The sequence below is a fragment of the Glossina fuscipes genome, unplaced genomic scaffold, assembly GCF_014805625.2.
Source record: "Glossina fuscipes isolate IAEA_lab_2018 unplaced genomic scaffold, Yale_Gfus_2 61, whole genome shotgun sequence".
Lineage (NCBI taxonomy): Eukaryota > Metazoa > Arthropoda > Insecta > Diptera > Glossinidae > Glossina > Glossina fuscipes.
Genome location: NW_023998433.1, coordinates 484,763 through 500,121, shown reverse-complemented (window position 1 = coordinate 500,121; position 15,359 = coordinate 484,763). Strand labels below are relative to the sequence as shown.

The following is a 15,359-nucleotide window of genomic DNA, read 5'->3' as shown; positions in this document are numbered from 1 at the left end:
ATCTTATACGAACCAATCTTAAAAACTAGTATAATGTGTAAGGAGAAATAAACGATATATATATAATAATTTTTAAATAACATATTCAAATATAAACAAATAAAAAGAAAAACAAAAGCATGTATACAAGTAGCACAGAAGAGCATCCACAACCAGTACACAAACAAATTGTAACTGTACCCCTGAGCCATCGGAAACATGTCAGAGCTTGGCAACCGATACAATAAACAACACCCTTTTAATTATCAAATCATAATAAGATATTAGATTAAATGTTAGTTTAAATACGATATCAAAAATCAATTAACTCCACCTCTATATCCAACAAATGTTGAGAAAACCAAGATCTAAACATTTTCGAGAATTCGCCTTGGTCATACAATTGCAACTCACCAATGGATCCTGAAGAAGTCTTCTCCCCCAATTTGCTGTTGTGGACAAACTCTTACTATAAAGCACATTCTCTGCGACTGCCTCAACTTTTCCTTGGCTAGAAGTATTGCATTTGGAACGATTAACCCTTTGAACATTCTACAATCAACTTCAGAACAGAATATCAATTCAATATTTTACTTTATTAATACTACTAAGCTTATTATCTAATATCCATTTATTTAAATTAGAGCCGATAGCCTGTGTTGCTAGTGCTCGATGTCTCTTCTTTTAGTCTAAGAATTCAATTCATTAGTCCAAAAATTAAAATAATAATAATAATAATAGATTAAATGTTAGTTTAAATACGACATAGGTAAATCGTGCGAATTATGCAAAGTTATTTTGATCAACTTTAAAGAATCCGATATTGCGATTAAGTGATAGACATCATTCTAGTTTCTGCAAGCAACTGTAAACAGCTCATATTATGTTTACACCGACTCAGCTTAATGAATATAAAGTGCTTAGGAAAAAGATTAGACACGTTAATACTTATCTCACCAAGTAATTTGGATGAATCAATAGTACCATTAATTAACTTAATTAAGACGGAGACACCAAGAAAAAATCTACGTTTCTCTAGTGACCGTAAGGATAACTGAAGCAATCTATTTTCATAAGGACGCAGAGAGACAAGCGGGTTCCAATCCAAATTCCTAAGGGCAAACTGCAAGCATTGCTTTTGAACTGATTCAAGTGGAACCGAGGCATACTCCAGTATTGGTCTGACCAAGCACATGTATAGCTTTCTTGTAATGTAACGATCCTCCAGCTCTTTGGACCACGTCTTAATAAAACTTAGCGATGACCTAGTTTTATTTAAAGAAAGCTCAATGTGCAAATTAAACCGTAATCTTTCGTCGAATAGAATCTTTACATCGATGAACAAATCTACGTATTATAAATTGTGTGAATCAATGCAATACTCAGTATTGAATGACTTCCTCCTTGAGAACGAAAGCTTCTTGCATATTTTTAAATTTCATTTCATAAAATTGAACGAGCACCAAGTAACCAAATTATTTAATTCAATTTGAAATTGATGCGATTGCGATTCAAAGGAGAAGGAAGAAAACAGTTTAACATCGTCAACGTACATTAACATATGGCTGAATTTAATCGTCAAAGGGGAGATCATTAATGTGTAAATTAAAGAAAAAGGGTCTTACGCGGTTGTCTAAAATGACGCCAAACGTCCGGGGTTAAGTTAAACAGCCTGAATTATCTGTTATGCAGATAGAAGCTTATCCATTTCATTAAATAGATGGGAAATCGAGAGACCTGGAGTTTGAAGATCAATAAGTTATGGTTAATTAGATCAAACGCTTTGCTAAAATCTGCATATACGATATCCGTAGGAGAATCACTGGAAAGAGCCTTGAGAACATGGCAAATAAACTCTAAGAGATTCGTAACAATAGGTCATCCTTCCCGAACGCCGTGCTGAAATGGAGATTTATAAGATTTAATAGCTAAACCAAGATGCTGAGTAACCATACGCTCGAAGACGCCGCTGAATAACCATACGTAAGACATTCAACTTGGCAATCCCTTTATAGTACTTAACGAGATGTCTTTTTTCACATCTGTGAATTGGAATATGAAAACTACTTTTCCAATATTTAGGAAAAACACCTGATTTGAAAGACTGATTAAAAACCATTGCAATAACAACGCAAATCTCAACAGACCATGTCGCAAGTTTACATAATGGAATCCCATCAGGCCCAGGCACGGAACTATATTTTAGAGACCTTAAACCATCTAAAACATTGTCGGATACGGAGCAGGTGAAAAGTTATGTCCGAAGTATTCACGTAACGTCACAAATGAGGGAAGCATGGTTCTTATAAACGGTGATATCCGCATTTGTGGAAATGTAAGAACAAGTTACATATAACTGTTTATCATCAATGTCCGCCCGCATAGCAATAAATTCAACGTCGTGAAGATTAGGAAAGTCAATTGAATAGACCGGAGCAATTCATACACAATTACCAGTGGCGAGTTCACGAGCAACCCCCAGATGGAGAAGCGGAATTATTTTTATTAATATTTTTTGGAGATGTACATAGAAAACCCTGTATGGTACCATTAGGAGGAGATACCCTTGCCACTTCAGCATAGCTAGAGTGAGGAGGACTTCCCATTTTATTTGAAACTTTTTTCTTATTAGCCTTCTCAACGCTACCGTTCTTCTCAGGCAAGAACGAAGCACTCACATGAGTCGACGAATCAGATTTAGATGAAGCCGGCGGTGAAGTATTACACGCTACACTATGAGCAGAGGCTGGGGAAGGAGGAGAATACTCAAGATAACCACACTCATTGAACATTACCTTGATTTTCTCAAACTTCCCACACAAAGAAGCGACATTTTTGGTTACCTCGGAGAACCCCATCCTGGTCTCCGTGACATCACGTTTTCTAAAGTCGAGATATGACCATTCGAACGTTCACGGCCCGCTTTTGTTCGACGTACTGTCATAAAACACTCCATGTCGAAAAATACAAGACAGAAAACAAAAATCGTCATACTCAATAACAAGTCCTAAATGGATAACACATTCCAAGTGAAATTAACAAACATGTGTATGTAAATACAAATGTGAATACGATCAATTAAAAACTAAAAAATACACTATATTAACGATTTTTGAGCTGTCGATGCTATTGCTGTTATTGATGATGATGATAATGATGATGATGACAATATTGTCGTTGATGTTCAATTTGGTTTTACTTTATAATTGATTTGCTCTGTCGGTGCTATAGAATATTTACTAATAAGTATAACTATTTCGTATGTTTCAAAATACCAGATTGTTGTTATCATAGATTGTATGATGAAAACATCTAATGACTCAATGACTGATGTCTTTACTAGTTTATCACTTAGATTGTTTCTGCTCGCGTAATAGTCATTCGAGGCAAAGACATCAAGCCCTTCCAGGATAGAAATGAATATTTGTATGTAATTTCGTGACACAAACTAATTTTGACTTGCTTAGTTGTTCTTAAAGCCAAATGCTTGGTGTACGGGTGGCCACAGTTGAGTATGATAGTCTTGTTGTCAGCGATGTAGTTACTTTCGAGGCCGAAATGGATTTACAATTTGTTTATGTTGCTGTGCTCGCACAGAGCAATAGGCACTCTCTATGTTATTGTTGCACTTCATCAATATAGCAGAAGCGCTAGCGCTCCTAACGCGCGCAATCACCTACAAAACTATTAGTCAGCAAAAATACAGCACCCGAATATTTGTTCCCAGTCACTTTGCGTAGAATATAACACGCCGGTCAAAACAAATACAAACGAATTTAAATACTAATTATTTAACAAAAAAGTCACAAGAAAATTTTTAGGGAAAATTTTAAGAGAAAAGAGCTGCAATTCACCGAACAGGGTTGCCAGATTGTATACCTATCTGTTATTGCCAAAAAGATTTTATTGTAATTACTGTCGCTAATTTCTACCATTCCTATCTATTTACTAACAAAAACGTAATATTATAATTATACTTCCTAGTTACTACAGTAAATATTTTTCCTACTTATTTTATTTCTCTTTTACATTCTGAAAGTATTTCGTTGGAAAGCAAACAGTATGTCGCATACTACATTTGCATTTCAATTCATGCATATGTTTGAACAGCTGAACAGCGGAAGTACTTGAATTATATAATATAGAAAGCTTTATATCCCAGTTTCAAGCAACCAATACAATATCATTGCGATGGCGTAATTGGCAAAGAAGTCATCATCGAAACTTTGATTTTTGGGCGGGCCGTTCGGTGTGATTCCGCGCGGACTCGTGGTCAATCTGTTTTTGGTTAAATAACATTTTGGCAAAGTGGAATATTGGTGAAAATATAAAAATTCGGAAATAATTATAATAATAATATTGTGTTTGCAGTAACATTAATAAGAAATATTTGTATAGTAGAAATTAGTAATAAATATATAGAAAAACAATGGTATTTCTTCAAAAAACCCACAGAAAAATCAAAATTGAAAGTTTTATGGCGTATGCGCATATAATTGATTAAGTAAACGTACGGACAACAGCACACAAGTATTTTTGCCTTAGTACGAATCGACTCAGGCACGGATCTATTCAAAACATCATAGCATAGCACATACATATTCATAATGTAGTCTTACGTACACTAGTGTACGCATTTAAGTAAATGCTCTCGTTTCAGTTATTTTACTCTCTCTTACGATCTTTAATATCGTTTGTTTTTATCGCAAGCCTTGGGCGGACACTTAATAATTTTGCTATGCAAATTGTCTCTAGCAAGCTTGCGGCAGTCAGCTGGTAATTTCAAAGAAATTTCTCTCCGAGAAAACTAAGGGTTTAATTTGCATACATCTATATATATATGTACATACATATACACATACTAGAGGTAAGTTCCCTTGATAAACCATAAACTTTTTTCAGATGTAAAAATTTGCTTATATACATTCAACATGTTGGAGTGTAGCCATTTCATACAGAAAAAATTTAAAATTTTATTTTGCTAAGCCCAAGGCTATTTGACCTGCATCCATTCGGGTTATAGGAAATTTTTATGAAAAATGACTGTAATGGTCTTATATCATGTCTAGCTTTTTATAAAAATGTCCCACTACTTGCGTGCCGTGGATATACCAACTAAGGGTTTATAGTGTTTTATATGTAGTTTATTCTATTTATGGTTTTTTCGCAGCATTTCGAGAGTCTTCTTTCAAACACCAAAGAAGTGATAGTTTAAAAAAGTTATGTCAGTCGCCGCTATTTCAATTTGTTGATACTGCTACCATCTACTCTACCCGCCTGTTAACCCGAATCTCATTTCACCCCCATATGCAACGAAGGTCGAGAAAATCAAGACCAAAACATTTGATACTATGGTCATATTATGGATCCTTAAAAAATCTGCTCCTCCAGTTTACAATTGCGATTAAAAATATATTTTGCGAATGTCAGAATTTTCGCCAACTACTCGAAAACTCGTTTTTAGGGCATTTCACCCCTTGAACATCTTTAATAGTACGTGAGGAACATAATCTCAATAAAATATATAATAGAGCATTAAATCGGGATGAGATACGTTACTCGACCAGATCCATCACTCAAGGAGATGAAATGCATCTCGGTAAGATGGAAGGCATTGACTCGAAGAGGTTTTTTTTCAATATTCATTTGAATGGTGTTAAATTACAAAGAAATGGTGTTACCACCGTTGACATCAAAATTTTCTTTTTTGGCCATCTGTTCTCAAATCTTATAATTTTTCATCGAATAAAAAAATTATAAAACCCATACCTAATAAAAGAGGTTAAAAAATGGAATAAATAATTATTATGATCTGGAAAGAATACAAAAAAATCAATTTATTTTCGCGATTATAATTGTATTTCATCATCATTTCTTCGCGAATGTTTCAATTAATATAATATGTAAACAGCTACCTATTTACATACGGGTGTCTCTTACGCATACAAGCATGACTAAAAATTAAGTTACAAAAGGAATTGAGTTATATTGAAAAATATATTGAATCGGAGAAGTATGCCGTCAAAGATAAATATTTCACTTTTTCATTGCCGTCTATTTTTATCATTTGGTTTCTGTTATCTTTCGCAGTTTCGTGTATGTGTGTGTGTGTGTGTGCGTCATTTGAGTGGATATATCGTTGGAACTGAATGAATGAATTCTTCAAGGTTACCTATCCCTTGATACCAAATTAAGAAGAACGTTTTTATTCTTTAAACAAATAAAAATATTATAGTGGATCGCGATCCACCATTAAACCACTTCGCTTAATTATTCATATAGCGACTTTTCAAAATAAGTTATAATGTGTGAAAGGGTCGAGAAAGTGGTCCGATGTGAACCATTTTCAATAGCGTGCGCTGTCTTCTTCCAAATACATCAATGCACCAAATTGCTTAAAAATGCCTAGAAAATTGCGACCTCTAGGTTGAACACAGGATAACAAGACGGACAAACGGAGAGGCGAGCTTAAATCAACTCAGAAGGTGCTTCTTAATTGATCGGTACAATAAAAGATCGATTTATCTCAATCTCTTCGAGGTGTTATTTACATCCGCACAAACTTAACACAACCTTGTACCATGATTTTTTTTGTGAAAAGATAACTTTAAAAAATGGTGTTTTATTAAGTGTACAAATAAATTCTTTCTGCTAAAATGTGTTGTACTATAAAACGTACTTGACGCATTCAGTTAAGATATTGATGTTGGAATGGTGTAAGTCTCCAGCAAAAGCAACCCGGAAAATGATTTTCAATTTAAACTGGTGAGTTTTACCGCACCAGCTATATTCTCTAAATCTGGCTTCTTCCAATTACCGTTACTGCTAATCTACAATTCACGAAGTTTGAAGATGTGCGAAAATGGATCGATGACCATTCCGCCTCCAAACCCGTAAGAATCCATCGCAAGGGCATCCACATGTTACCCGATAAATGGAAACACACCGTAGATAATGGTGGTGTATATTTCGATTATTAAACTTTGGAACAAGTGTATTTGAATTTTATGAAACAAACAGCAAGAACTTATTTGTATGTCTTTAAAAACATGTTCTTCATTTAATTTAATTTCAATCGATTTAGAAAAAATACGCTTTTCATATATTAAATTTCAACCTGGTCGGCCAAATGATTACAACAAAATTGTAAACTTTTGTAAACCGAGCAATTTCTTAACACCATTGATATAAATCCATGGCGTCACGATGAGAAGCTTTTGAATACAATTTTACATTGTTTGTAAACTAATTTCAAAAATTTGAAAATAAATATAACGGTATTATAATAGCGGCAAGCAATATAACAACAATCGAATATGTTAGCAAATAATGATTTAAAAAGAACGAACGCACACGTTTTTGATTCAGAAAGTGAAAACAAACGAGATTATCATTCAAATCCTTACACAATACTGAATTAAGGAAAAAAATATCCAGATTATACTAGCACGAAAAGATAAAGTCTAAATAACTGAATAAAAACCGTGACATATGACGATCGTTTGCAAAGCGAACTTAAAAGCAAGCATACCCTCCTCCCTCTCTCAAAAGAGGATAAATTAATTGGATATAATCTATGCTCTTAGAGGGGAAATACTCCCTTGAGAAAAGGTCCACAATAAAATTTAATAATTAATTACCTCCTTAGCTTATGTGTTTTGATTAAAAACAACGTTTTCAACAATAAGGCAACAGTCTCATTTTTTACTCTGAGTTATTGCAAACCAAGATATTTTATAACACCTCAGAATTTTAGATATTGAAAGCTGTGTTGCATACTAAATCACGATTGTTTTATTTACTTATATGTTTGAATTTAATCTATAATTAAATGTTAATATTTTATATGCAGTTCTAAGGCATTCAAAGTTAGCCGCCATCACATCCATCGAGTAATTTATCCATTAGCTGGAAAGTAATGAAATTTCATTAGGCGTTAGTTTCTTGAGTAAACGAAGTTAACCGTCATGAATTATTAGTAAAAATCTATCAAGTGAAAGAATTTCAATATTACACAACAATAAAAACAAAACAAGAAAGTCAAATCCGTCGGAGAAATTATTTATTGTCCACATTAGCTCAACAAAATATGTGCAAATTATTTCGCCAATTATGGGCGTGCCAATGAACTACCTTCATTTTTAAACTTGTACCTTGATTACCAAGTAAGTCTACACTCATACATATCAAATTTCAATTATCTAGCAAATTGTTCTTGATTTTCTTGCTAATGAACAATCTATACATATTTTGTAATCTGATTGGTCTTCCTGGGTTTTACAAACGTAATGCGCTGCAACTCTCTGTGACTGAGCCGTATGCATCGAACTGTTCGCCGAGAGGTACATATGTATGTGTTTAGCTGACAACGACAGATCGAATTTGGAATTTGAAAATATTATTCGCCCGCTACTATGCCTACAATAGCTAAATAAATGTAATTTACAATATATGTAGAATACATTGAACTAAAATTAAGCTCAAATACAAAATTCGTTGCAATTGGCAAAAGAAAAGTACCAGAATCAACAAAACTGATCTCATAATTGTTATTCTTACCACCAGAGGATGGATGTTAATCCTTGATGGTATGTTAATTCTTTGATCTGTCTACTAGGACATAAGTATTCGGAAATCGTATCATATATTGTTGATTAGTTGAGGTTTTGAGCCGATTTGACCATGTTTATCCAACTCTCGCAGTCGTCTGTTGTTACAATTCTTCAAAATTTGGAAGAGAGCACTGAAACGTTAAAAATATGTTGTTGGCTTAAGTTCCCATATCAGGCTTAACACTCGATTTGCGCATTCACAAATAAGCTTAAATTTAGTATGAGGAGCGCAAATGCTCGTATATAGTATTATTACCCTTTGCCCATTATGGGTGCGTACGAGAAATGCTTTACCATTTTCACTACTTAACAAGTTAACTTGAAACATGATGTTGATAAAAAATGTATTCATGGGATCTTTGCATTTAACGAACGGAACGGCAAGACTAGGGCAACGCCAACCTCTCAACGGTAAGCACAGAAATCTCATTTCTAACTAAAAATCGATAATGATTGTTTGTCGTTGCAAAAATATATGTTTCTAAAGGTGGCTTGGTAATAATGATATAATACATCCTAACTATAACGAATTAATTACAAAATAATAAAGCAAAGAACAAAAATTTAATATAATATATAACATATTTATATATATTTTTGATTTTCACTCTTTTTTTATAAATTATATTCAATTAGAAAAGAATATCAAGATTAAAAGGAAAAAACTCTACTTACCATTATGTTCTGTGAATATATTCATTCCAATGGGATTACAGCGATTATCTTTGGCCGAATGACCAGTGGTTGCACATCCCGCTACTGAACTGACGCCGGAGCGATGCAATCCGCCCGTAACAGTAGCCGGAGGACCGGACGATTTAATCCGGGAACCACGCAATGTGGAGCCGGCACCTAACGTATTGACGCCACTTGCACCAATGCCATGACTACCAACCGGGCTACTACTTGACACACCAATACAACTGGCTGTGCCACCATGGCCTCCGCTCGAATGAGAACCACGTTCTTTGCCTTGTTGGGCGCCCATTTTCTTTAAAGAGTCAAAGCCAAAAAAATGGAACGCTCAGTCACACGCACGTATGTACGCACAGGCACACACACACGCACGCACTTATAACCCAGACGCCTGCACGGTTACCACAAAGTTAAATAATAGAGAGACGTTTTCAAAAGTAATACCAAGTAAATTTCGAAAAAGAACAACACCAGTATTAGATAACGTGGTGGTAGGTGGTTGTTAGTGGCTTTCTATTAATATTTTGTATTTTATAAAAGGAAAAAAGGGAGAACTTTTTTATCATTTTAAATTATTCATATATATACGCATAAGCATTCATATACATATATATTTTCAATATATACATATATATATATTTATATATATACATTTATATATATGCATTTATATATATACATATATATATATTATATATATATTCTTTATCTTTTTCTGTATTCGCTTACATGCCCGTTTTCCTCGTTCCTAATACTCGGCTTATAAAAACATAAAACACTTTACAAGTTGCACAAAGATTTCTGTTTTCTGTTTTAGCAGACGTTACGGATTTTTCTCACATTTCCTTTCCCAAGTTATTCGCTTTTTGTGCAGTAGTATACACCGAATTAAGTATAAAAGTTTATAATAGAATGGAAATGAAGTCGTTAAAAAACAAAAATTGGTTGCGGCACTCTTCTTGTATTTTCAAAACTTTTTAGTTAAATTATAGGATTTTACATTATTTCCTCTAAATAACACGCAAACACGCCCTAAAAAATACTACATCAATTAATAGACCGATTAAGTGACTGACTGGCTGGCTGATTACTCGGTTTGCTAACAGAATGCTACGGCTTTGCTCTGTTTTACTTGCACTTCAATGTCTGCACATTCTCAAGTGTCGCTCACAGGCATTTATTTCCTCCTTTTTTATCACTTGAGTTAGTTTCTTTAATATTTTCTTTTAAACATTAATTGTTTACTTTCACTTTTTTTTTGAGTATAATTAACATTTTTCTTTTCATAATTTCGTTTATTTACGTGCTCAATACTTCTACTTTTTTATTCCGAATTTTTGTTTCCTCAATTTTTTCCCCAATGACAACTTCATACAAATTGTCTGGCGACAATTACTTTAGCATTTGCTTACATTTCTTTGCTTTTATATTTCTTGTTTTTGCATTTAATATATTTATTACGTTTTAGATTTCATTTATTATTACTTTTTTTTAAATAATTTATCATTTTTAGTATTTTATTAAGCAAATTTTGCTGTTGACTAACTAGTTAAGCGCACCTTAATAACACTTCGTGCGCTTTAACAGACATACCGACTGCATTTGGTCGTTTTTTCAATTTTTCCTCTACCTGTAGTTTAATATACACTGTTGCTTATTAAGTAGTACATTGAAGGGAAAATTAATAGACTCTGATACACTACATATGCTTATAATTCTTTTGATTTTTTTTCCCAAGCTCACTAAAGATAAACATTTTTACTTTTACTTCCATTGTCTTCATTTATTTAAAGAAATCGTTAGGTTTTCTATTTACTACATTCATGATGGATGATTCCGTAGAGTTTATGAATTTCTGACCATCGTAGATAACTGTGTGATAAGGCATCAGCTAATCCACTTCTATGGTTAATTTACCACATTTCTTCTTTTCGCTCATATCGTATAAAAATCACATGAATTGTCCCATGAGACGCTTACAAATTATACAACACCAACCAATCCGCCTGAGAGGCCGAGTAGGCAAGAGTCTCGACTTTCAACTCAACGGTCGTGGGTTCAAATCTTAAGTGCGGTAGAGTTTTTAATAAAACCGAAAGTCTTAGATGCTAGCGCCTTAAGACTTTAGTCTTAGAATTTATTCTCTGGCTAAATTTTTAATAATAATAATAATGATAATATACAACACCAAATATACCATCGAGTGTCTTGAATAGCTTCGAATACATACAGAATTATATACATAAATGTATAACTGATACATTTTACATTGTCATTTGTTGCATATAATTTTCATTCAATACACATTCCTAATTTCATTTCTGATATGCCAAAACTCCTTCTTTTCCTTACTTATTTATCCAGCTGTGTGTATTAAGTTTTTATTACATTTGACAGTTCATTTTGTGTGTGATTTGTAATTTTTTTTAGAGATTACTATATCTTTGTTAATAGAATATTTTATAAATTCCATAAATAAGTCAGTGCTTAATTAAAAATAATTTACTAAAAAATTAACTGAAACTAAAAAAGCCATAAAAAATATATTATAAAAACGATCAAAAATAAGTAATTTCTATGTTTAACTACTTTGTTGACTGACTTATTTGAAATAAGTAAAATTATGTACACACAAAAAAAAGATGGAATTATATAGTGCAATATGAAAAAATAGAAAAAAAAATAGTTGCAATATTTTGTGGGTGCTTCGGTTTTAGACAACTTCCGCTGCAAGTTAAGATTTTTTGTTGTTTTATAATACGCTTAATACCTTGCGTTAAAAACAGTCAGACGTCTGGCTATTATTCTATAGAAACACATATGCATATGAACATATGTATATTTTATAAGCATATATATTTCAGTGATATGTAAAAATGAATTTTTAACTATTTATGAAAAAGGTAAACGAAATGGACATAAACTGCATTTATTGCTTATAAATACAAACCCGTTTTATTTTATCATTTTATGTAAGTACTAAGGTGACTTATAAAACATAAAACATATAAATCTGCACTGAATTAAATCTTTGTTATGATAACTTTCATATGTGTTTTGTTAATTTGTATTCTCCTTATTTCTCCCGCTCCCTCCCAATCCTTCTATTTCTCTTTGTCGCCATCTGTCGCTCTCTATGAACGTGTCTTTCACTTCTCTTCTCATTTGATTTTACAATAGAAGGTTTTAATTGTTATGTTTACTTTCATGCTTGTATTTAGAAATTTCGATCATCATGGCGAAATATTGTATAAACCTTGCAATAATCAAACAGAAGTACTTCGAATTTCACAATTGCTTTTTCACTCGATTATAGGTCAAACATATTAAACGTCGATTGCCAAACAAAACCTACAATTTATGATGGCATTTTAACTATTCAACGATATCCATGCAGTACACAAAGTTTAATGGTATATTAAAGATAGGCAAAAAAGTTTAATTTTGATGAATTTTCAAAGAGACAAAACAATATTACCGCTTTCAAAATATTCCTTCCTCTAGCTAGCCAGTCGATACTAATGCCGAAAAATTTCAATTGTTTGCCAATAAGAGTTGACTATAAAGTTCGATATTGGCCTCAACTGTTCCGAAACATTGATGTAAACTTTAAGGTGGCACGGAAAACAATGTTAGATACCAAATTAAACGAGAGAAAAAAGTTTAGGCATCCGAGTTCAGAACATATCAGTTTAAAGCGAAATAGATTTCACATGAAAATGCAAGTTAAATAGAATTGCTAACACTGTATACAGTCGTATATTCAGAATTTTCTCAATAGTCAAGGGTAAGAGTGACAAAAAATGAGTGATTAGAAATAGAGCATATAGTGCATATAGGAACTGTTTTTTTACATTTTACTAAATGTTTTGACTTGGCTTTCGCTTTCAATTTATGTATTTACGCGATACTTTCATTCTCTATATGTAAGCGCGATAAATTGACTAGCAAGTACGTATGTGCAATAAATTACATAAATATAATAAATTGTCTTTATTAAATATTTCTTCACTATGTCTATCATTCTAACTTTTTCCCCTTGGTAGTCAGCTCTCTTTAAAATAATCCCTGCTATCTCTTTATCACTTTAGAACAATATAAAAATCATAAGCTCTGTATTAATATTTGAGTATTATTAGATTTATTTGTATTTCATAATCAAAATGTGGTATGTGCACTTTTGACATTTAAGTTAAATAGAAATAAAATAAATTATTGCTGTTTAAATTATATTTCCAGAAAAAATAATTGTTAGAAGAAATAAAATGACGGATAACATGAGCGTGTTAAATATTAAACAGGAAATACAGGACACATCAGCAGCAACTGCTAATTGTAGTGTTTCTTTAAATGTTTGTTTTAGTCCTTCAACGACAACTAGTACGATTACTAGCACAGAACTAAGCACAGAAAATCCCAGTAATCGTCTTTCGGCTGCCAGAGCAGGTGTTGGTATAAAGTCATCGCCTTCTGCATCACCAGAAAGACAAATGTGTAGTTCTACAACTAATACCACTGTAAATAATAATAATACGGATTATCTTAATGCAGAAGAAGGAAGCACCTTATCTTCTATTAGCGGCAATGGCGGTGTTAGTCAAACCAACAATAATAGCTCATCCATAAGGGATGAGTTAAGACGTTTGTGTTTGGTGTGTGGTGATGTGGCCTCCGGTTTTCATTACGGCGTAGCCAGTTGTGAAGCTTGTAAAGCATTTTTTAAGCGCACAATACAAGGCAATATCGAATACACTTGTCCAGCCAATAATGAATGTGAGATCAATAAAAGACGTCGCAAAGCTTGCCAGGCGTGTCGATTTCAAAAGTGTCTATTAATGGGCATGCTGAAGGTCTCCTATTTAATTTGTTTTAAAATGTATAAAAGAAATAATTTTTGCTTTTTTTAAAGGAAGGGGTACGGTTGGATCGAGTACGTGGTGGCCGTCAAAAGTACCGGCGTAATCCTGTTTCGAATTCATATCAAACCATGCAAATGCTATATCAGTCGAGTATAACATTGAATGATATTAAGATACTCGAGGTGCTTAGTAATTACGAGCCAGATATGTTAAGTTTACAATACCAGAGGCAGCGGCAGCAACAACAACAAACAAGGCTAAATAATAATAACATTTCAACACCGTCTCCCAAAAACAATGAAGAAGTAGAAGAAATCCTTCTTAATTCTACTTGCAATTCACCAAACATTAAACAAGAACAATGCAATTATAATTCCATGAATTGTAGTAACAGTTCTGGAACTACAACCGAAGTAATCGATGCCACACCACCGTCTACACCTACCTCTTCTACAATAATGGGTGGTAGTGGTAGTTCCAATACCTCTTCAAATAATTACTTATTTAAAAGTAACAATAATAATATTGAGTCTTATGATATACTTTATGCACTTAGCGATTTATATGATAAAGAATTGGTATTTATTATAGGTTGGGCCAAACAGTTGCCCGGCTTTACAGATCTACCTCTAAATGATCAAATGAAATTATTACAAATTTCATGGGCGGAAATTTTAACTCTGCAATTACTTTACCGTTCCTTGCCTTTCAATGGTAAATTGTACTTTGCTACGGATGTTTGGATGGATGAACAACTAGCCAAAGAATGTGGTTACACGGAATTCTATTATCATTGCGTATTGGTGGCACAGCGCTTGGAGCGCATTGCACCTCGACGTGAAGAGTACTTTTTACTAAAGGCCTTAATATTGGCCAATTGTGATATATTGTTGGACGATCAAAGTGCTTTACGTAGATTTCGTGATTCCATACTAAATTCTTTGAATGATGTAGTCTGTTTATTGCATCATAGTTCAGCGGTAACGCACCAGCAACAGCTGTTATTGCTTTTGCCCTCATTACGTCAAGCTGATGTGATTTTAAGACGTTTTTGGCGTTGCGTACATAACGATGGTTCAACACCCATAAAAAAATTATTTATCGAAATGTTGGAAACAGTTGGACGGTGAGATTTTGATAAGTGATACTATTAAAAGGAAGCATTTTCTTTTTTATACCAACATAAAGCCAACCTTTTTTTGCACATAAATAT

The 15,359-nt window shown here is 33.1% G+C and overlaps 2 protein-coding genes across 8 annotated transcripts in view; one reads left to right on the top strand and one right to left on the bottom strand.

Moving 5' to 3' along the window:
• Nucleotides 1-10,759, bottom strand: part of LOC119638011 (tyrosine-protein kinase Abl) — a 102,584-nt gene extending 91,825 nt beyond the window's left edge. For 3 of the 6 annotated variants that reach the window (XM_038034526.1, XM_038034529.1, XM_038034530.1), the window contains exons 1-2: nucleotides 10,017-10,759; nucleotides 9,267-9,800 (exon numbers count right to left, since the gene is read on the bottom strand). In XM_038034526.1, coding sequence (XP_037890454.1) covers nucleotides 9,267-9,579 — 313 coding nt within the window. In that variant the 5' untranslated portion in view covers nucleotides 9,580-9,800; nucleotides 10,017-10,759. Of the gene's footprint in view, nucleotides 1-9,266; nucleotides 9,842-10,016 lie in introns of all 6 variants that reach the window. The other 3 variants (XM_038034527.1, XM_038034528.1, XM_038034531.1) reach the window with 3 other exon arrangements.
• Nucleotides 10,760-11,804: 1,045 nt separating this feature from the next.
• On the top strand, nucleotides 11,805-15,359 carry LOC119637963 (steroid hormone receptor ERR2). 2 transcript variants are annotated; one of them, XM_038034443.1, is made up of 3 exons: nucleotides 11,805-12,259; nucleotides 13,527-14,137; nucleotides 14,197-15,359. In XM_038034443.1, the coding sequence occupies exons 2-3, from the start codon at nucleotides 13,553-13,555 to the stop codon at nucleotides 15,274-15,276; spliced, it is 1,665 nt and encodes a 554-aa protein (XP_037890371.1). In that variant the 5' UTR covers nucleotides 11,805-12,259; nucleotides 13,527-13,552; the 3' UTR covers nucleotides 15,277-15,359. The 2 variants fall into 2 exon arrangements, with proteins under 2 accessions (XP_037890371.1, XP_037890373.1); XM_038034445.1 differs by having other exon boundaries at nucleotides 12,156-12,190.